General features: G+C 38.2%; 1 protein-coding gene across 2 annotated transcripts in view; it reads right to left on the bottom strand.

Annotated features, from left to right (window-relative positions):
• ACSL5 (acyl-CoA synthetase long chain family member 5) overlaps positions 1–21,845 on the bottom strand; it is a 52,685-nt gene that overhangs the window by 14,963 nt on the left and 15,877 nt on the right. For both annotated transcript variants that reach the window (XM_069098960.1, XM_069098961.1), the window contains exons 2-10: positions 14,145–14,330; positions 13,154–13,262; positions 7,644–7,708; positions 7,441–7,542; positions 6,307–6,406; positions 3,756–3,934; positions 2,661–2,693; positions 2,514–2,565; positions 55–128 (exon numbers count right to left, since the gene is read on the bottom strand). In XM_069098960.1, the coding sequence (XP_068955061.1) occupies positions 55–128; positions 2,514–2,565; positions 2,661–2,693; positions 3,756–3,934; positions 6,307–6,406; positions 7,441–7,542; positions 7,644–7,708; positions 13,154–13,262; positions 14,145–14,300 (870 nt within the window). In that variant the 5' untranslated portion in view covers positions 14,301–14,330. The remainder of the gene's footprint in view (positions 1–54; positions 129–2,513; positions 2,566–2,660; positions 2,694–3,755; positions 3,935–6,306; positions 6,407–7,440; positions 7,543–7,643; positions 7,709–13,153; positions 13,263–14,144; positions 14,331–21,845) is intronic.

Below are 21,845 nucleotides of genomic sequence, written 5' to 3'. Positions count from 1 at the left end.
ATTCAGGAAAGATTCATTTTCAAGTCTCTGTTCTCCACTCCAACAATCACTAACCTCAAACCTTTTAAGAAATGCTGCAGAATTTGCAACAACATTCTGATGTGTCAGCATGGCTCCTTTAGGATCACCTATAGGAAGTGATAAGTAAGGAAGATAATTTTAATTCCTCTTTACAAAGAAAAGACAGATGCAATTGATTTTCTTCCAGATGGGTGGGTAATCTGTACTCCAATTGTCCTCATTGTCAAAAACTGCACTTTTACTGAAGATCTTGTTTCTTAGAGATCCTACCATAGAAAGCCTTAGTCACTTTTCAGTTCCATGTAGATGATACCAGAATCTCTTATCTCTCGCCTTTCCTTGATCTTCATCCAAGTCACATTGGCTAATTGGTTATCTCCCACAGTTCTGTTCTTGGCCTTCTTGTCTTCTCCTGCTATACTGTTTCATTTGGTGGTCTCATCAAGCCCGTGGACTCAACTATCATTTTACATAAATTATTCTGAGATCAATTAGTCCAGACCTAACTAACCTCTCTTCTGACCTCTAGTCTCACATCTCCACCTGCCTATTAGAAATCTCTAACTGATTTCTTGTAGAAGTCTTAAACTTAACATGTCAAAAACTGAATTCTCTCTCTTCCAAACCCTCCCCTCCTTCTAACTTCCTTATTATTGTCAAGGGTACCTCTATCCTCCCACTCATTCGGGCTCTTAACCTTGGTGCCATCCTCAGTTTCTCACCCTTTTTTATTTCCCCTATCCAATCAATTGCCAAGTCTTGTCATTTCTACTTTCACATCTTTTCTAGATTCATCCTCCTGTCTCTCCTCCAACACTACCACCATCCTGGTACAGACACTTATCACCTCACACCTGGACTAATACAATAAACTTCTGGTCTTTTTACCTCAAGTCTCTTCCTGCTCCATTGCATCCTCCACCCAGATGTCAAATTGACCCTTCTAAAGCTATCTGACCATGTCATCCTGCCAAATTCAATCAACTTCAAGTGGCTCCCTTTTGCTTCCACGACCAAATAGAAAGTTCTCTATTTGGATTTTATAGCCTCCTAAAATCTGGCCCCTTCCTACCTTTCCAACTTACTTATACCTTATACTCCTGCTCCTCCCCTCTACCCCTCATTGTGATAGTAATGGAACATAAAGATTCCCCTGTATTGGCTTGGTTTTCAAGATGGGATTAACAAGCTCTGGGTTTTAACACAATCAATTTGAAAACCAAGCCAATACAGGGGAATCTTTATGTTCCATTACTATCACCCTCATGTATTCTTCAGTCCAGGGGCACTGACCTCCTTTCTGTTTCTCATACACAACACTACATTTCCAAACCCTGGTGTTTTCATTGATCATCTATCTCCTGTGCCTAGAACTCTTTCCCTCCTTATCTCTGCCTCCTAGCTTCTCTGACTTCCTTCAAGTTCCTTCAAAAGTCCTGATTTGTACAAGAAGTTATTCCTAGTTCTTCTTAATCTAAGTGCCTTCCCTCTGAGATTACCTCCAGCTCTCTCTTTTTTCCTTCTTTCTTTCTCTCTCCTTCCTTTTTTCTTCTTTATCTCTTCCTCTTTTTTCTATTAGCCCTTCCTTCTTTTTTCTTCCTTTCTTTGTCCTTTTCCTTCTTTCCTTTCTTTATCCTTCCTTTTCTCTCTCTTTCATACCTAGTTGTTTGCATATTGTCTCTCCCATTATACTGTAAGCTCTCTGACAGCAGGGACTGTTTGGTTTTTGCTTTTCTTTGTAGCCTTGGTACTTAGCACAGTGCCTGGCACATAGTAAGTGCTTTAAAAAAATTATTTACAGAGTCTGTTCCCCAAGTTGCTCTCCATTTCTCTGATTCAATGAAACTGTTCCATTGGGATAAAGTTCATTCAGGCCAACAGGACAGTAGAGAGCTTAAAAACTCCTGGGAAAGTCAAACATCTAAACTCTTAAGGATGGAATTTCAGATCCTTCCATATGCCTATCCCTACCCCACAGGTAGGACCTTATCCCTGTTTCTTTTCATTAAAACACCTTACTCATCTTCCTATTAATTTATTCACATATTGCTAGTATCTTTATTCTGTTATCTGGACATCCTGTACATTGGTGTACATTGATATTAATGAGTCTTTTATTCCTGTTCTCTAGGTGACTGCATTTCAGTCATGGGATAACCTAGTATAGAATGAACAAATTGCTTTTAAATAATAGAATTTTTATTGATAACTACCTCTGTGCTTTCTGTGAAAGCATGGTCAGTATTTTGAAGTGCTTTCTTCACAATTGTGTGAAGTATGAAATATATTATCCCCATTTTACAGATTAAGAAGTAATCTGCAAGGCTCTGAGAGGTGAGATGACTTGTTCATGATCACAAAGCTGTGCAAGTATCTCAGTTGGGATTTGAACTAAGTCTCCCAATTCCAATGCTTTAACTATTATAATATGCTAACCCTAAATGCACCTCCGACTTCTCATAAATCTATTAGTAAGTATACCGCTGACTGACCTGTTGTCCCACTGGTGAAACATACAATGCTGAGGTCCTCAGGTTTGGGAGGCTGGAAAGAGAAGTACAAACACTTTATCCTACTACAGTTCTTGATTATCAAAAATAAACAACTCAAAATGGGAATATAAGAAGATATGAACTCACCACAGGTTTTATGAAATTCTCTTTGCCCAGAATCTGTAGGGGAAAAAAAGTCACCCAGAAAGGGGAATAATTAACTAAGATGGGAAGCCTTACACAGAAAATTTACATTGCCATACTCTTTGGGGCTACCATCCAACCTTCTTCCATAAGGAAGAGCTGGTAATAAGACTCTATCAAAAAATACTTCCACAGGATAAACCCTATCCAAATCAATTCTTAACCTCTGACAGGGAAGTATGTGATCATGACTGATGCTGTGGAAGAAAAGGGATAGAGAAGGAACTTCTATGTCTTAGTTTTGATGGCCTTATAGGTTTTATATTATAGCCTATCTAACTAGGACATCATAAACCTCATCTACATTTTTTCTTTCTCTATCCCTTTCTCTGTCCCTATCCATATCCCTATCCCTATCTCTCTCTCTTTTTTTGAAGTTCTAAACTTATTTATTTTTTACATTCATTTTTAAAATTTTTGAGTTCCAAATTCTCTTCTTACCTTTAGACCCTCCCCCAACCATTGAGGAGGCACGCAATGATACCCATTATACATGTGAAGTCATGTAAAACATTTCTATATTAGCCACATTGAAAAAATAAAAAGAAAGTGAAAAACAATATGCTTCAATCTACACTAAGTTCATTTCACTCTCTGAATGTGGATAGCATTTTTCACCATGAGTTCTTTAGAATTGCCTTAGATATTGTACTGATCAGAGTGACTATGTCTTTCATGATTGATCATTATTACATTATTGCTGTTACTGTGTATAATGTTCTGGTTCTACTCACTTCATTTTATATCAGTTCATATAAATTTTACAAGTCACATACATTTTCAAGGTATAAATAAATGCTAAATTTTTGCCTTTCTACTCATTCTATAGATATCTTATTTAGTCCAAAGGTTAAGTCTTCAAAAGCTGCTTTTCTAAGCCATTTTCCAATCATACTCTGGATACTATAATTCTGCACAACTCTATTATAGCTTTCCTTCTTTTATTAAGCAAAGGATGCTCTAAATTGCAAAAGGAGAGGCCCTTCAATCACCTCACAAAATCCCATATGGCTTGTAGTCTTGGCTCTTGTATCATACCTCAGCATCATATAGCGATATGATTTCGGTTCCAAGCTTCTCTCCTCTTTCCTTGAGGCTATCCTCAAAGGAGTCCATGAGGATTATCATCTTCAACCGTAAGGTAAGGCCCTTTTCAACATTGTCCAGTAGAACATTTGCCTTCTTGGGTGTGTCACAGACCACTGTGCCAATCTCCGCTGTAAGGCAGAACCAAAACCAAAAAGATCACCCCTCATGGCTGTATGCCTTTCTGGCGTAAGGGTAAGATTAAAAAACATTCAATCTGCAATCAGAGATTACACCTGCAAGTAAAACTTATACCCATGCTACATGAAACCCATCTACCAGGAAGGGAAAAGGATAACATCATTTAGAGACTCAAAGAGATTCTGAAATAACTTCCCCTGAAGGGCAAAATAACATAGCATATGCAAGGGCTGATTAGTTGCTTGTCTACTGGAGTTTTCTCATTCCCTTATGTGGCAAATTAGGCATTTTTATCAGAAAGGGTCTATGATGTCCTAACTGGCTATTGATTCACCTGTCCTGCTGTATCTAATCAACCCAACTGTTTTTTACTTTACATCCTGGTCATCATCTTACCATCAACCCTGCCTTTGGTAATGAACTCTCCAGCAGCCCTCCCTGACCTCTACTTTCTAACTCTGGAAACCATAAACTAATCTATACTGTCATAGCTACCTAGTAGGATGTGCCTACCTATTCTCCTATAGCTCCACTCACCTTCTCTGAGACTTTCCAAACTGAGATGCCCCTCCCTGACTGCCATTCCCCTACATCTATTTTCTTCCCCTATTAGCAAGTAAGTTCTTTCAGAGTATAGACAGTTTAGCTTTTGCTTTTGTATCCCCAGCACTTAGGCAGGGCTGGTCACAGAATAAGCACTTAGTGATTTTTCATTCAGTATAAATTTAAAGTGGGAAGGAACTTTAGAGGTCATCTAATCCAAGGCTAATTACAAATGAGCAAATTAAGACCCAGAGCCATTAAGTGATTTGCCAAGGGTCACATAGCTAGTAAAATGGCAGAGCTGGAATTTGAACAATCTAAAGGAAAGATTTACAATTACTGCTAAATAAATCAAAAGTGCCCAATGAAGCCCACTAGTCAAAAGTACTGCACATAATTATTTCTACAGGCTTATGTCTGGTACCATGCTTATTTGTTTTGTGAAAAGTCACTATTCATCTCTGTATAGGTCATGCTGGGATTTATTTTTTAGTGGTGGTCCTGGATTTTCATGGACACATCCAAAACCTTGCCCTTTATTAATTATTTTTCAGTTGTTAGATGACTATTCACATACCCCTGAGAGTTAGTCCATACCCCTGAAAGTTTTCAAAATGCTGAAAAATGAATTAAAACCTTTTGACAAGCCCTACAATTTAGACAGAGATACCTGACCTTACTTGGGAAGAACCACCTTATATGCAAGCTATTATACTTCATTCAGGCTATGTCAAGATACCTTCTGATTAACTTCTATTTACTCATACATTTATTAAGGGTAATGCATTGTTACAGGTGCTAGAAGAAAATGCTTTTTTTTCTTTTTAAGTTCCTGACCTCCCAGGACTTGCAATTTAATAGATGTGATTAGTCATTCATTCAAATTTTTAAACACTTCAAGTGCATACAAAGAATATGGGATATCAGTTTTGGTGAGTAGAAGATCAGGAAAGTTCTATAGGTGATGGCCCAATCACCCCTACCTAATATACAATTTAGGGTTCTCTAGGAAGGATGATTCAATTGCCTCCTGGGATCTCTTCAATATAGGCATTCTCTCTGAAGAGATCCCAAGCCAGAGAACATTGTTCTTGTTCTCCCCTAAGCCTTCTCTAGATAGTTTACCTCATGTACATGCTAGAGGCCTTCTTCTAGACCTTTTTAGGTGTCATGGATACCAAAGAAGCATTCTGACTGCCCATTGGTTATCACTTTCTCACTATTTGACCTGCCTACTTCTTCTTCTAATCAAAGATTTCTTCTCTATCCCTCATGCCACTTATTGCATAGAGGTCAATGTTGGGAATGTTACAACTTATTTGATTCTATCAGTAGTGAAAAGCACATAGAGATTATAAATATGCACAAAGAACAGGCCATAAGAAAGTATTAAAAGCAGGCTGTTGGGACACAGGACATTTAAAAATATACCACCATTCCTCCACAAAATGGATACTCTTGAACTGGGCTTTAGAGGCTTCTTCCCTGGTCTCCTAGGCTGAAGAAAATTCTTTCTGCTCTGAGCAACCAGAGCAGTTTCCTTGTCTTTATACCATGTACTTCCCTTTTTATATAGAATGACACCCCTGTCTAAGCCTTTCCTAGGAGACTGGGAGCTTCTTGAGAGCAAGGATGAGATCTCTCTTATTTTTGTTTCAATGCCTACCAAAAGGACCTGCATACGAGAAGTTGGATAAGTATGGTGAATGAATTTGGAGTCCCAAGCATGCTAACAAAAGTCACAATACTACATGTGTAAGAGTGATGTCTGAAAGCCATCCCCTAAGAGCCAAGGAGGAACACAGGAACACCATCTTACCTTTGTTAACAATGTATACTATGGCTTCAGGCCCCAGGGTATCATAGAGGGGAACAGCCACCATTGAGTAGGTATAGCAGGCAAGTTCTGTAATGATCCACTGTACAAACAAAAAATATTACCCTCAGATACTGGACAGTATTGGGAGGGAAGCAAACAAGCCTTACTCACAGTCTCTAGGGGAAAGATGAAGAGATAGGCCATCTGAGTACCACAACATTGAGCAGTCTTGCTTTTTCTTAATTTGACAATCGGCCACAGATCTAATAAGTACTCCCTCCTCTATTTTGGGATATTAATAATTATTAGAAATTATAATAGCTAACATAAATATTTGCTAATATATATTTGTTTATATATAATATATACAAGTGCTTTGCAAATTATATGTAGGTATATATTACAATATATAATATGTACACATAAATTTTAAAGTTTACAAAGCACTTTGTATATATTATCTTATCTTGCTAGCTGGCAGCTAGCAAATGGATAGAACTCTGGGTTGGGACTCAGGAAGATCTGAGTGCAAACACATTTATTAGCTATGTGACCCCGGACAAGGCATTTAACCTCAGTTTCCTCATATGGAAAATAGGGATAACAATAATAGCACCTAAACAAGAGTGGCTGTGAGGATAAAATAGATAACATTGGTAACATGCTTTGTGTCCCTGAAAACACTATACAAATACTAATTATTGCCCTTGTTGTTATTACTGAAAGCTCTCCCCACAATAATACTGAGAGACGGGTAGTACAAGCATTGAATACAAGTATAAACTGAGGCTCAGAGATGTTGAGGGGTTTTCTAGTGCTTGGTAGCCCAGAATCAATCTCACAATTCTTTGTCTAGTTAGAATAAGAACTTTGTCGTTGCTTCTGCCACAAGTTGATAGCCTGGCATAGCAGAAAGACCCCTGGAGGAACTAGGTTCAAGTTCTGCTACTGTGACCTTGGGGAAGCAAGTTGACCTCTGAGCTGCAGATTTCTTATCTTTAACAGAGGTAACACTTACACTAGAATCCTCAAAGGATTATTACAAGGCAAACAATTTCCAAATTATAAGGTTCTCTATAAAAAGTTATATGATATATATATATACCCACAAATATACTATTTAAATGTGATTACCTCTGGTCTGTTCTGAGCAAAGATGCCAACAAAGTGGTCTGGTGATGGCTCATAGCCTTTGTACAGAAGAAAGGAGCCCAGGTACTCTGCTCTGTCAATTACCTAGATAGAAAGCGCCCAAGAGAAAAGAGGTGTCAGCCCCAGAAAGGGGAGGAAGTTAAAAGAATCCCTCAAGACAAATAAGTAGAAATCAAATTGCATACCTGTTTGTAAGAGAGCCACTTGTATGGTTGATTTGGTTTTCTGGATCCTAAGCAGGGTCCATTATCTAGAAACAATTACCAAAAAGAGAGAGGAACAAACTTGAGTTGCAAATCCTTTGGGCAAGGAGTAGGTAGATGACTGATGAGTTTAATGATATGATTAGGCTAAGTATAGTAATAGTATTAATCTACTCTAGGCCTAGTCCCATGCTTAGCATGTGAGAGGATGGAGGGGAAGTGGGAAGAAGGGAAGGGAGAATATGAAGGCAGAACAAATTGTCTTCATTGAATTCACAGTTCAGTTCAGAAAGACAAGATACAAATAGCAAACAATACACAACAGTAACAGTTTTATGATAGAGCAGAAAAGGAAATCAGAAAACCTTGCTTTTAGACCTGATTCTGCCACTAATTGTGTGTTAGGTTAGATTGGGGGATTTGAAGGGAGGGCAGAGAAGAAGTCATTTCCCACATCAATAAGGCAACCAGGTGATCACATAAAATGCAGTAATAAAGATGCCTAAGATGTATTGTTAAAATAGATGAACCCCTTAGGAGGAACCATAGGAACAAAGGTGTCCTGCAGAAAGAAGAGTCAGACAGTTGACTAAGGAAATGACTCCAGCAAACCAGAATTAAATACAGTTTTAAGAAAAAAAGAGGGAGGGGGGTAGGAATCATGCTACTTCCAGAAATGAGCTTGAGAGGTGAGGGGAATTCAGGCCTTGCCAAGAGGAAGCATTTTGCTAGGGATACTATGAATTTCAAAAAAAGATACAAAGGGGAGCTTTGGGGCTTAAAGCCTTAGTGGAAAAAGGAGGATGGAAAGAGTAGTGGTAAAAATAAATAAATTTCCAACTCATTGTACAAATCCAGGAATTAGTGATTGAAAAAAATGTCCCCAGGGAATTCCAGACACTTTCTTTTGTAGAGATAGAAATAACACCATAATTCTGAGCATATTTCATTGAAAGTATTCTTGACTTTTGGCAAACAAATAATGGTCTATTCTGCAAAACTACTTCAATCTCTCTCACCCTACAGCCAGATTAGGCTTCTTCATGTATAATCTGATCATGTCATTCTTTTTCTCAAAACTTTTCATTGACTTGCTTTCATTTTGGCTTTTGGATGCAGGGAAACTATATTTTTAACATCCTGGTATTCAAACAAACTACTTCCAACCCTTTTTGTGCTATTCCTCCCTTCTAGATATCAATAAACTTGAGTTAAGTCCTTATTGTACTTATTTAACACTATGCTAAATTCTGGGAATACTTAAAAAGGAAGGAAAGGAGGAAGGGAGGGAGGGAGGAAGGAAGGAAGGAAGGGAGGGAGGAAGGAAGGAAGGGAGGGAGGAAGGAAGGAAGGGAGGGAGGAAGGGAGGGAGGGAGGAAGGAAGGAAGGAAGGAAGACAGTTCCAATCCTCAAGGAGGTTAAACCTAATTGGGAAGAAAACACACAAAAGGAAGCTGAAAAGTGGTTAGTTGTTAGGAAGGTGCCCAGAAGGGTCATGATGATGAAATTCAAAGGAGCACAACTGGGTAGGAAATGAAGAGACTAGATCACTTGTCACCTCCAACTCATATTTATACCATCCCACTTGCGTGTTTCTGCTCACATTACCTCTACCTGGGAGGTCTTTATCCCCCCTTCTCTGACAATTGAGAGAACCTACCCATCCTGTAAAATCCAGTTCCAATTTCACTTCTTCCATGGAAGCTTTCCTGATGGCCCCCATTAGAAAGTATCTCTTCTTGTATCTCTGACAACACTTTACGAGATCCATAAAGGTAGCACTAAAAGAGACCTTAGAGGTCACCTAGTTCAACTCCCTCATTTTATTTTTGAAAAGACTAAGGCAAGAATGCATTCTCCCTTTTCTAATGTGGTAGTGTATCCCTCACACAATGATGTTAGCAGACACGTTGGAGTCTTTGAGTAACATTCTCCAGAGTCACTTAGTAGGCAAGGTCAGGATTTGAATCCAGGTTCTCTAACTCCAAATGAGGCACTGTTTATACTGTGCATCCTATCTAACTGTGGCTTTATTATAGTTCATATACATTATATTCCATTATAAGACTAAACTAATACCATAGATATTTGTAAGACTATTGAATTATGTAGTGGGGAATCATAACATAAGGTTCACTAAAAACAATGAAAAAGTGTTAAGTATGCTTTGTATAAATATGCTTGGCACTGGAGATATAAAGACAAAAATAGAATGGTCTTCCTTGAAAGCATTAAGTTCTACCAAGGAATCGATATGGAAATACAAGAATGTATTTTAAAACATAAATACAAAGATGCAATGGGTAGTAGTGAATAGAAGTCTGATGGCGTCAGAAGAACTAGATTCAATTGTGGACTCTGCCACATACCTACTGGGTAGCCCCAGGCAAGTCACTTAACCTCTTCAGACAACTCAGCATCTCCGAGACTAAGCTGCAGCTGAGAGAGAGGTGTGTCCACTTGCTTTGGTAAAGGGAGTGTCCTCATCTAGGTGTTCCCTATGACAACGAAGTCACAGGTCCAGTCCATACGTCTTCACGAGGGAACATGGATAATGGGAAAAGTGACATGTGCAAGATGGTACTTAAGCTGAGTCTTCAAGGAAAGAAGGAATTCTCAGAGGTGGAGTTGATGACGGGATACATTCCAGCCATAGGAGACACCCAGTATAAAGGCATGAGGTGGAAGATGGAGTGCTATGCATGAAGAAAGGCAAAAAGGGCTGAGTATGAAAAAGGGAATGATATAAAATAAGGGTGGAAAGATAGTCTGGAGTCAAGCTATGAAGGGCTTTGAAAGCCAAATTGAGTTTACATTTTATCCTAGAGAAAGCAGAGCCACTGGAGTTTATTGAATAGGGGAGTAACATGATCAGACTTGTGTTTTATAATGCTTTCGATCTACACTTCCAGGCTGTATTTGTGAGACTGTTGGTTAAGGACAGAAACATAGTCTGTGAGCAGCAGACAGAATGCAATCAGCTGTCTAAAATGCGGAGCTACCACAGGAGTGTACCAATTAGCCCAAGGTTCTAAGAAGCCATGGGCTATTAGCCAGGGGACCAGTACAACAGTTATCTGTAAGGTTGTATTCTAACATTGTCAACCTACACAGCTGGGAATTATATATGTTACTCACATACTACAGTGTCTGCTAACATTGTGTGAGCCATACACTACCACTTTAGAAAAGGGAGAATGCATTCTTGTTTTAGCAGTCAGGTTATGTTTGTGGCATTTATTTCCTTATACAGACTCATTTTACTGCAGTTAAAATTTGATTTAACCATTGGGGGGGGGAACCAGTGAAATCATCTTACTACAGCACAATTTATATAATTTACCATTCTCAACTCTGGAAAAAATAAGATGACTGTGCTAACCACTACCTGTTCAGAGACCAAGGGGGATAGTGTGCTTATTTGTATCATAGCCTTCATCCCCTAAGACATTCTGAAGAGCCTTCCAGTTAGATGAGAGTAAAGCTTTTTACAATCAAGCTTTTGATACCTGTCTGTCCCATTCATATATCACGTAACCCAGCAGGGTTTGTTCGTCCAGGCCTAGAAGGTGCTTTGTTAACCTGAAATAAACCTGAGTTTCAGGTTCATGTATTATACCTATTTGATCAAGAGGGGAACACATTGACTAATCCATCATCACATAACTGGGAGCATTGGAACTAGAATGCAAACCCAGGCCTGCTAGCTTCAAGTCCTCTGTTCTTTCCTCTGTCACCACTGAGCTAACTTGGCTCTCACACAAACAGGAAGAAGTGACTTCTTGTAATAAAGACATGGGATGCAAGTGCAGGGAGACAGAGAGAGAAAGAGGAGCAGGCAGGCATAGCTGTGTATGGCACACATCAGGATCACAAATCAAAAGCTGGAAGAAACTCAAAAGCTGTCTTGTTCAATCACATCATTTTACCTCTTAGGAAACAGACCTAGGGCAGTGAAATGACATGCCCAAATAGTAAACACGTAGTATTTGAATCTTTGCCCTCTGATGGGAGAGGGTAGAGGTTGGTCACTGGAGAGTGCCTCTCTAATCCTCTGCCATTTAAGGAGGGCACTTAGGGAATTCACCTCACCATTTTCCACCTGGCTGGCATTCTATGCTTCATGAACTTCATAAACTCATCATTCTGCAAGATGAAATAATCTCTGACACTCAAACTTCCTATACCAGCTGTAAGACTTTCTCATGCCCCCATGTTGGCATACTCCCCCGCCCCCCTTTTCAGCTTCCTTGTGTGTTCTGTCTTCCTCTATGAGATTATAAGCTCCTTGAAAACAGGTGCTATCTTCCTGTTTTCACATTTGCATGCCCAGCACTTAGGCCTGGGAAGTCATAGGCACTGAATAAATGATTCTTGACTCTTGACTCGGGAGCCAGTACTCTTCCCACTCCACCGTATCGACGTGCAAGGGACAAATCTGGCGCTCTTGGTGGGATGCCTGCAAGCTTGGCAGAGCGCCTGGCTCTGCAGAGTAGCGAGTCACCTGAGATGAGACCCTCTGGCACAAACTCTTAGGAAAGGGTTTACATTCTCACATTTCTGGAAGACTGAAAAAAATAAGTTCATTCTTTGAAGTGGAGAAGTAGAGATATGGGTATGATACAAGCTTTGTAATTAGTTAGATACGTAACAGTGAATATACTTCATAGCCCTTCCCTGGCCTCAGTTTCTCCATCTGAGAAAATAAGGAGGTTGACGTCCAAAGTCTTTTCCAACTCTACCCAGTATTCCATTCCCTTCTACTAAAGTCGAAAATCCTCATATTTATCTCTGTATTGAGCCCTTGACCTGGAACAAATGCTTCACTCGTAATAGGCATTTTGTAAATGAAAATCCAAAACCATTTCTGTTGATTTTTTTTATATCTGGGAATGTGGATTTTTAGCATAGAGACAGATTGAGGGAAGAGGCTAGAATAATACTAACCAAAGAACAAAACATTAATGCTCTTATTCTGATTCTTTAAAGATATACTAGTATATACTAAGTATACTAAGAGGCTAAAGTAATACTAACCAAAGAACAAAACATTAATGCACTTATTCTGATTCTTTGAAGACATACTAGTATAAGGACCACCTATGCTAATTGTAGCTAATAGTTTCACCGTGACTTACTACCCTTTGCAATGGTCAAAAGGCTCAGCCTGTAACCAGTCTGGTGTTTCGTGAATAACAGAAACAGTATTCCTGGGGACCACTAGGCAAGGTTTAAAAATTATTACCCCACCTGAGAGTTACAGTGAAATTGCTTAAGACTCTGAACTGTGATAAGTAGAACTTATAGTAGAATAGATGCATGTCATGAAGCACACAATATTTTCTGACATCAAAGTACACTTTCTTGAAGCATAAAGTAAATCCCCTCCCATCATGATCATCCCCACTTTGCACATGTGATTGCCTCTACTTACAATACAGCATGAATTAATCAAGTTACAAAAACATTAATACAATGGTTAGTAAGCATACCAGACACACGGAGTCCTCGTTGGAAAATTTCATACATTGTTCTGGCATCAGAATAGTAATAATTTATGAAGTCATCACTGTGTTGCATAGCATCCCGCCGGGCTCCTCCCTAAGAAACAAGTCCAGGGTTAGCCTGAGAAAGGCTTATTTTTAACTCCCTCCCCTCAATAAAATAACCCCTAAAAATAGACATTTTCCTAAACCTTTAGCATTGTAAGAGAAACTTCATATCAAGACATAGGGATGACAGCTCCCAGTCAGAATTCTCAGGGAAACAGTTCCCTTTCCCCATAAAATGGACTTCTTTCAGTGAAATATGATCCCACTGGATGTATGGACTGAAGAAGCTCTAGGATTACCCAGTATACAGGGATGTGCTACAGTACATTTGAACAGGCTGGAGGATTGTTAAATTTTCATTTGGGAGCATTTTACACTTCAGAAATAGACAAACTACAAATTAGGGTTATGTTTGTTATTGTTTTTGTTGACTGTCTAGACTTACTAATACAGATTAAACTTAAAAGTGTGTCCTAAAGACTTTTTTTTTCAACATTTACCTGCCCATTTCTGCCAATATATAGAACATGGTTTCCCAGAGTCCTTTAGTGGGGAGACTTTTTAAATATTTTGTGTCATAGACCCTTTTAGCAGTCTGGTAAAACCTCTGGATTCCTTCTCATAGTAATGTTTTTAAGTGTATGAAATAAACACCCAGTATATTAAAATATAGCTATCAACATTTTTTGAAAAAGTTCACAGACCCCAGTTTAAGAACCTCTGCCAAGCCCTCAGAAAGCCTGAGTTAGTACTCAACTCAACTAGGCAGCTCTCTATTGGTAGACTGATTTAAATAAATAAGTCATCACTTTTCAGCAGCATCAAGTTATATTCAATATATATATATATACATACACATATGCATATATATACTGAATATATACTGGATCAAGATTGGTCAACTGGATAAGGTCAATAGCAACAGAGTTACCTGAACTCCCACTGACTGATTTTGCAGGTCCAGAAGGGGCAAGACTGGCCGAGGTTTGTTAATCAGCCACAGGAAGATGGTGATTCCAACTGTCAGTAGGCTGATCACCACTGGTGTTGGAAGTGGGGAGAACAGAAAGTTCAAGATGAAAAGCATCTTTGTGGAGTAGCAACTGGAAATTTAGACCTAAAAAATAAGAAAGAAAGAAAGAAAGAAAGAAAGAAAGAAAGAAAGAAAGAAAGAAAGAAAGAAAGAAAGAAAGAAAGAAAGAAAGAAAGAAAGAAAGAAAAAGAAAGAAAGAAAGAAAGAAAGAAAGAAAGAAAGAAAAGAAAGAAAGAAAAGAAAGAAAGACTACGAGTTAGAAATATTCATTGCTTCTATCAATTGCTTTATTTCTACAAAGAATTTAGGAGGATTTGGGGGACGTAGAAAGCTTCCATGTCATTGGCTAATTATTGCCCTAAATATTGTGAAAAGCAACGGAATCCTTTCCTGGCTTCCTATGAGCCCCAACTAAAATCTTTCCTTCTACATGAAGCATTTCCTGATTCTCCTTAATTCTAGTGCTTTCCCTCCGTTTATTATTTTCCAATTTATCCTGTCTGTAGTTTGTTTTCACATAGTTTTTTACATGTTGTTTCTGCCATTAGACTGTGAGTTCCTTGAGAGCAGGTACTGTCATTTGCATTTCTTTGTTTTCCTAGCAATTAGCATAGTGCCTGGCAGATAGTAGGTGTTTAATAAATGTTTATGGACCATTGACTAATTGCCCCCTCCTTACTCAGGCCTCTGAGGGGAAGGGGATAAAATGGAAATAAGTAGTTTCCAAGAGAATTTAGAGAGAATTTCTTTTTTTTATCTATGTCATTTAGTCGAGGGAAGTGACCAATGAAAAGCTACAGGAGTTAGCTTTCTACTTGTTACCTAGAAATTATTCAAAAAAAGGTCCTAGGCTTGTATGAACTGATACACAATGAAGTGAGAAGAACATTGTACATAGTAACAGGCAATATATATATATATATATATTTTTTTTTTTTTACCAATGATCAACTGTGAAATACTTAGCTACTCTGATCAATGCTATGATCAACAACAATTCCAAAAGACTCAAGATGAAAAATGCCATCTGCCTCCAGATGAACTGAACTCCAGAGAACTGATGAACTGAGCATAGATAGACTGAAGTACATTTTTTTCATTTTATTTTTCTTGCTTTTTTTTTTTTTGGCAGCAAGACTAAGATGGAAATAGGTTTTTCATACTTTACTTGTATAATGGGTATCATATTACTTACCTTCTCAATGGGTAGGGAAGGGACTTGGACTTAATTCCCTAAGAGAATTTGGAACTAAAATTTTAAAAAATGAATGTACAAAAAAGAAAATAAAAGAAAAAGGAAAATAAAAAGGTTCCAGAGGTGAACTTCTTACTTAAACAGTTTCAGGGCCAGGGTTTGCTCCCAGAGATGTCAATATTATAAACCAATTGGAGATGAATCATCTCTTAAAATGACAACAACATGTAAAATACATTATAGCAGCAGGCCTACTCTGCTATAACTGTTTCCCCTTTAGATAGGTCTATTTTATGGAGTACCTATCAAAAAAATATTTCATATATACATGTCAATGAGTTATGTAGCTATTATAGAATGTCCTTTCTAAGAGTGAATTTTTAGATGGACTAGTTCACATAAGAAAAGCATTACAGGGATATTTTATATAATTAGAATTCAGGACAGAAAATATGTTGAGGATAATTCAGAGTAACAGTTCTTAAAATGTGGTCCAAGGACCCCTAGGTTCCTGAGACCATTTCAGGAGATCTGTGAGGTCAAAACCATTTTCACAATAATACTAAATTATTTTAATTTAGAATATGATAAGTATTGATAAACATATATAAACAGATACATAAATGTATATATAAAAAAACTTTTTTGGGGTGGCTAGGTGGCGCAGTGAATAGAGCACCAGCCCTGGAGTCAGGAGGACCTGAGTTCAAATCCAACCTCAGACACTTAACACTTACCAGCTGTGTGACCTTGGGCAAGCCACTTAATCCCAATTACCCTACCTTCCCCCTCCGAAAAGCAAAAAAAAAAAAAAAACTTTTTAAGGTGGATCCTTAAAAAATTTTAAGAACATAAAGGGGTCCTGAGACCAAAAAGTTTGAGAACCACTGCTTCAGAGAGAGAGACAGGATGCTTCCCCTTTATAGGAAGGGGAGCTATTTTTTTTCTTACTGTCACACTTACCAAGTCAGATCTTTGGGGAACACTTCTAGTAGATGTGAAGTTTTTCTCTATAAGAGAAAAAAGTCTCTCTGAGACTTTCCTCCTCTAATTTTCCTCATTTACTTGCTTAAAATCTCCAAAGATTATTTATTTGCCTTGAAACCAACTCCAGGCCCCAGTTGATCTCTAGATAAGTGCTATGAGCTTCAACAGACTACTTTCCCAACGGAAATGAAGTGAGAATGAAATTTAAAATGAAGTGAGAATGAAATTTAAGAACATTCCTACTTGGAAGCTCAAGAAATAGACATATACTTCTCCTTTATCACAAGTGATAGACTACAATCAAAATTAGGACATTTTTCATTGGATTTTGATCCTGTAGACCTTAGTTCCAAAGAGAAGTCAGTCTCCCCTTAGTGAAGGCTGTCAAGGATGGGTAATGAGGAACCCAGAATCCTTATTCCTTGCTTTCTTTGAGATTGTTTATCACCTGATATGGATAAAGATACTTCCCACTTGAGTGAAGAAAACCTTTAATCTATAAGGCAGACCATCATCTATTTCCCTAACTCCCTTCATGTCTCTGGGATACTTTTAGACAGTGCTAGGTTACATGAGAACAAGAGTAGTATTATGACATCACCTACCAGAATTCTGAAAGCAGTGATATCTGGAATCCTGGCTTACAAAGTTGTTTGTACAATAAGCAGAGTCAGTCAATAATACCCAAGTCTGGGCAGCTAGGTGGCACAGTGAATAGAGATTCAGCCCTGGAATCAGGAGGACCTGAGTTCAAATCCAGCCCCAGATACTTGACACACTTACTAGCTGTGTGACTTTGGGCAAGTCACTTAACTTCAATTGCCCTCCAAAAGAAAAAGCAAAAAGTAATACTCAAGTGGCCACGAGGTACACCTTCAGTCAGTCATATTATACTTTCTGCATGGGGTGGGCCCTTGACAAAACCAAAGTAAGCAAAGTTGTTCTTTGGTATTCTCTTCTCGGGCCAGCTGTCCTCATGCTCAGCTCTTATCTAGTTTTCTGGACAGAACCTCTTCCTATGGCTCTTACCTATGGCACTTTGTAAGTGACCTGAAATTCTCTCTCTTTTACCTATCCTACTCCCCCCATCCTCAGAAAAAGAAAAAAAAAAGACAGCTTTTTACCCAGACTCTATTCCATTAGATATATTGTTTTGGAAATGTTTTCGTGGTCAGGAAAAACTCTTGACTTCAGTCAGAGGATGTAAGTTCAAATCCTAAATCTGATTCTTACTGTGTGATCTTGAGTAAATTACTTAGTTTACTGAGATTTTATTTCCTCATTTGTAACTTGAGAAGGTTGAGAGGGTTGGTTCTGAGGCTTCCTCTGACTTCCAAATTTGTCCAAATTGGATTGAACCTTAGAACTTTTGTTCACTTCTTTCCTATTTATAAGTGAGAAACACAAACCTGGGGAATTAAGTTATTTTCCCAAGGGAATATAATGAAAGTTCCCTTAGAAAACTACCTTCTCCTAGTAAATTTGTCATTACTAATCAGTTAGTGCATTGCCCCTCCCAGGTTTTTGTATTTTATTTTAACCTTTAACTAAAAAATTCCTTGAAAAAATGACTAATGGAAAATTATTAAACACATGTAATCATCTACCTTCTCTATTATACTGTAGAGGGTGATACCATTCTCCCAGTCCCTCAGGTTTTCAACCTAGAAGTCATCTTAGACTCCTCACTATCTCTCATCACCCTATATCCAAGATGTGTTAATTTCACCTTTGCACCATCACTCAAACATATCTGCTTCTCTCCTCCAACATGCAGACCCTTATCACCTTATGCCTTGATTAGTACAATAGCTGCTTATGGGTCTGCCTACCTCAGTCTCTCCCCATCCAAATCCATCCCCCCATTCAGCTACTAAAGTGATTTTCCTAAAGTGCAGATGCAATCATGTCATCCCCACCTCTCAGCCCTACTCAATAAACTCCCTATTGCCTCCATGATCAAATACAAAATTCTGTTTGGCGTTCATAAACCATCTTAACCTTTTTCCCTTCTACCTTTCCAGTCTTCTCACAGCTTACTCCCCAGCATGTACTTTTCAGTTCAAAGACACTGGCTTCCTGGCTAGTTCATGAACAAGATACTTCATCTCAGCTCTAGTCATTTTCTCTACTTATCCTCTATGCCCTCCTCCTCTTCTACTCTGACTACTGCCCTGCCTGATTTCCTTTAAGTCCCAGCTAAAACCCCATCTTTTACTGGAAGCCTCTCCCCACCCTTCTTAATTCTAGAGTATTCCCTCTTTTAATTATTTCCTACTTTTTTAGTATGTAATTGGATTTGTATGTATTTGTTTGCATGTTGTCTCTGCCATTAGAATGTCAGAGTCTTGAAGGCAGGGTCTGTCTTTTGCCTCTATTTGTATTTGCACATAGTGTATTTTAATAAGTGTTTGCTGATTGACCTAGAAAATTATTTGGGGATAAAGGCTTTTAATTATCATTCAGGCATATGGGACACAGGTTCTGACTACATCCATATTTTCAGTTCTTTGTGAGCCAGCACTCAAGGCACTCAACTTTAGTATTTAGAAACACTAAAGCTTGTTAAGTGATATTAGTCAGGAAACAAAATAATTAGGAAGCACCTACTATGTGCCAGATACTGTGCTAAGGGCTAGAGATGCAAATAAAAGCAAAAGATAGTATTTGCCCTAAAGGAGCTTACAATGGAATGGGGGAAAGGACAACACATAAAAAAAGGCTGAAAAGGAGGGGTTGAGTACCCAGCCCTGGGCAAGATGACTTCCAAAGGAATTCAGCCAGTTGGGAAATGATAAGATGGATGCCCTGAGCACCATCCTTAAATGTAGGATATGGGAGGATCTCTCTGCTGTCCATCCAGTTTCCTCTCCCATCAAAGGGAGGGAGGAGCTCCAGAGTACTGAGGAGGTGTGAGTTTTAAGGTTGATGTGATCTTACAGTATTGTATTAGGAGGTACTTGTGAGCATGATGACGTTGTTCCAAGGGGTACAGTGAGGTGGGAAAATACCTTCCCACTTTAGAGAGGAAGGAAAAAAAAAAGCCCTCTTCTAAAAAAAAGTAACCACTTATCCCCAATCCCTTCATATTCTATTTAAGGTGACAAAGTATGTTTTCTTTGACAGTTGCTGGAGAATGATGCTGATCTTGTAAATAATGACAGATTTCCATTCCATACCACTGCAAAGACAAATGCCATTCATTTTATAGATTTTTTTAAAAGATTCATTATATGTGAGAGCTGCGAAAGTCCCTATAGATCTGGTTAAGTTCCCATATTCTTATAGGAGGATAAACAAAACACTAAAGAAGTGCTATTATCATACAGTAGCTAGTGTATAAAAAACTAGGCTTAATAAAGATTATTTTATGTAGTATTTTATGGTTTACTAAACACTCAATATACAATATTTCATTGAATTATTGCCTATACTTTTAGAGACATTATAGCTTAGTGGGAGGAATACTAGGCTTAAGAGTCAAGAAGACTCAAAAAAGCGAGTTCAAATCCCATTTCTGCTATGTAAACAGCTGTGCTACGATGAACAATCCACCTTTGATTTTTTAACCTCAGTTTTCTCATCTATAGTATGGGGATAATGTCTATAGTGACTTCCTCAGAGCATTGAGGCTTAGGTGAGATAGTTTATGGAGGAACAAAATTTGGAAATTTCAAAATCCTGTAGAGCTAAATAATAGTTATTAATTTAAAAGACTGCTTTGAATAATTGTCACCATTTTACATTCAAGGAAACAGAGGCCCAGAGAGAGAAATCACTTTCCCAAGATCAGCACAGAAAAGTTGTGGTGGAACTAGGACTTTTAGTCAAGTCTTCTCAATAGATTTAGTCAATAACACCACATGATTTCTACAAGTAGAACCTAGGCATCCCAACTCCCAAATTTAAGACTCCTAATCCATATGATATAATGATTTGTTAGATTTTTAAGGTATGCTTAAATAACTTATAGGAATGTACTACTATCCTTCATTATCATGGATCTTATAGGTTCTAATTCCATGACCTCTATAGGGTAGTGTTTGAAGCAACCTAGCATGATTCATTTCCTTTTCCTTTAAGCCATTCCTAATTGTGAAAGAATTGTGTAAGGCAAGTTTAGAGGAGGGTAGGGGAAGAGGAAGAGGAAGAACAGAGAATTTTGTGGCTAAGAGAAATAAAGAACTTTCAGCATGTTGTGCTGAGAAATCACCTTACACAAAACTACTAAAGCTAAGATTAAAAGGGAAATAACTGGGAAAAATCATTACAGCAAATTTCCCTGACAAATTTCCAAGATATATTAAGGAATATTTCAAATTTATAGAAAAAAGGATATTACACAATAATAATACACATAAGAGGTTTATTCATATATCACTATGTTAAAATGAGCTCAATATAATCCTTTAGCCAAGGCTAAATAAAAAAATAAACTAAAAAAAAAAACCCTATAGTTCAATATAGTTTCCTATTTAACTCTACATATTTTATTTTATGCATTTAAAAACATCATTATCAGAGAAAGTCTTTAGGCTTCATTAGACTGTCAAAAGGGTCCATGACACACAAAAAGTTAATAACTCCTTCCCTAAGCAAAAGACTTCTTCCAGAGACCATGTTTATAAGACCATAGTCTTTTCCTATACTTGACCAGTATCTCTTACTTTATCCTACCAACATAATTCTGCCCCATGGTAAAGTCTAGGACTATTGGTCCATGGGTTCCCTTTCATCTTTCCCAATTGTATAGTTCACTCCCCTAGAGCAAACACTTGCTCAAAATGCAATAAAAAATAACATCTTTATTTGGAGACAAAACCCATTATAATAGTACATATGCAGCAAATAAAGTTTAAAGAGAGCACCAAACTCCTGAGAGTAAATGATACCAGTTCATCAGGGAACAATGAAGCAGAGGAAGTTGAGAGGGAATAAATTGACCAGGTTCCAGTAGCAGCAAGACTCAGAGAAACTGTAAAATTTGATTATAATAGGTCATTTTTTAAGTGAGTCCACAGACCAGAAGAGACTCCAATTGCTCATGATTATTTTTTTTTTAAAGCAATTGGGATTAAGTAACTTGCTCAAGGTTATACGGCTAGTTATTATTTCTGGGTGTGGTGCTGAATATCTGAGCCCAGATTTGATCCAGGTCATCCCAACACTGGACCGGTGCTCTTACTCGCTGAGCCACCTGGCTGCCCCCAAGCAATTGGAGTTAAGTAACTTGCTCAAGGTTACACGGCCAGGTGTTTCTGGGTGGGTGCTAAGTGTCTGAGCCCGGGATTCGGATCTCCAGGTCTTCTCAACACTGAAGCAGGTGCTCTTACTCGCTGTGCTACCTGGCCAACCCGTTCATGATTATTTTCACTTTACAGCAGTAGTGCCCTTCATTTTTAGGCTCATCTTCAACC

The sequence above is a fragment of the Petaurus breviceps genome, unplaced genomic scaffold (assembly GCF_028583685.1).
Source record: "Petaurus breviceps papuanus isolate PSGF00001 unplaced genomic scaffold, PetGlider_PUasm1.0 37, whole genome shotgun sequence".
Taxonomy (NCBI): domain Eukaryota; kingdom Metazoa; phylum Chordata; class Mammalia; order Diprotodontia; family Petauridae; genus Petaurus; species Petaurus breviceps.
This window is presented reverse-complemented; position numbering and strand designations above follow the sequence as displayed.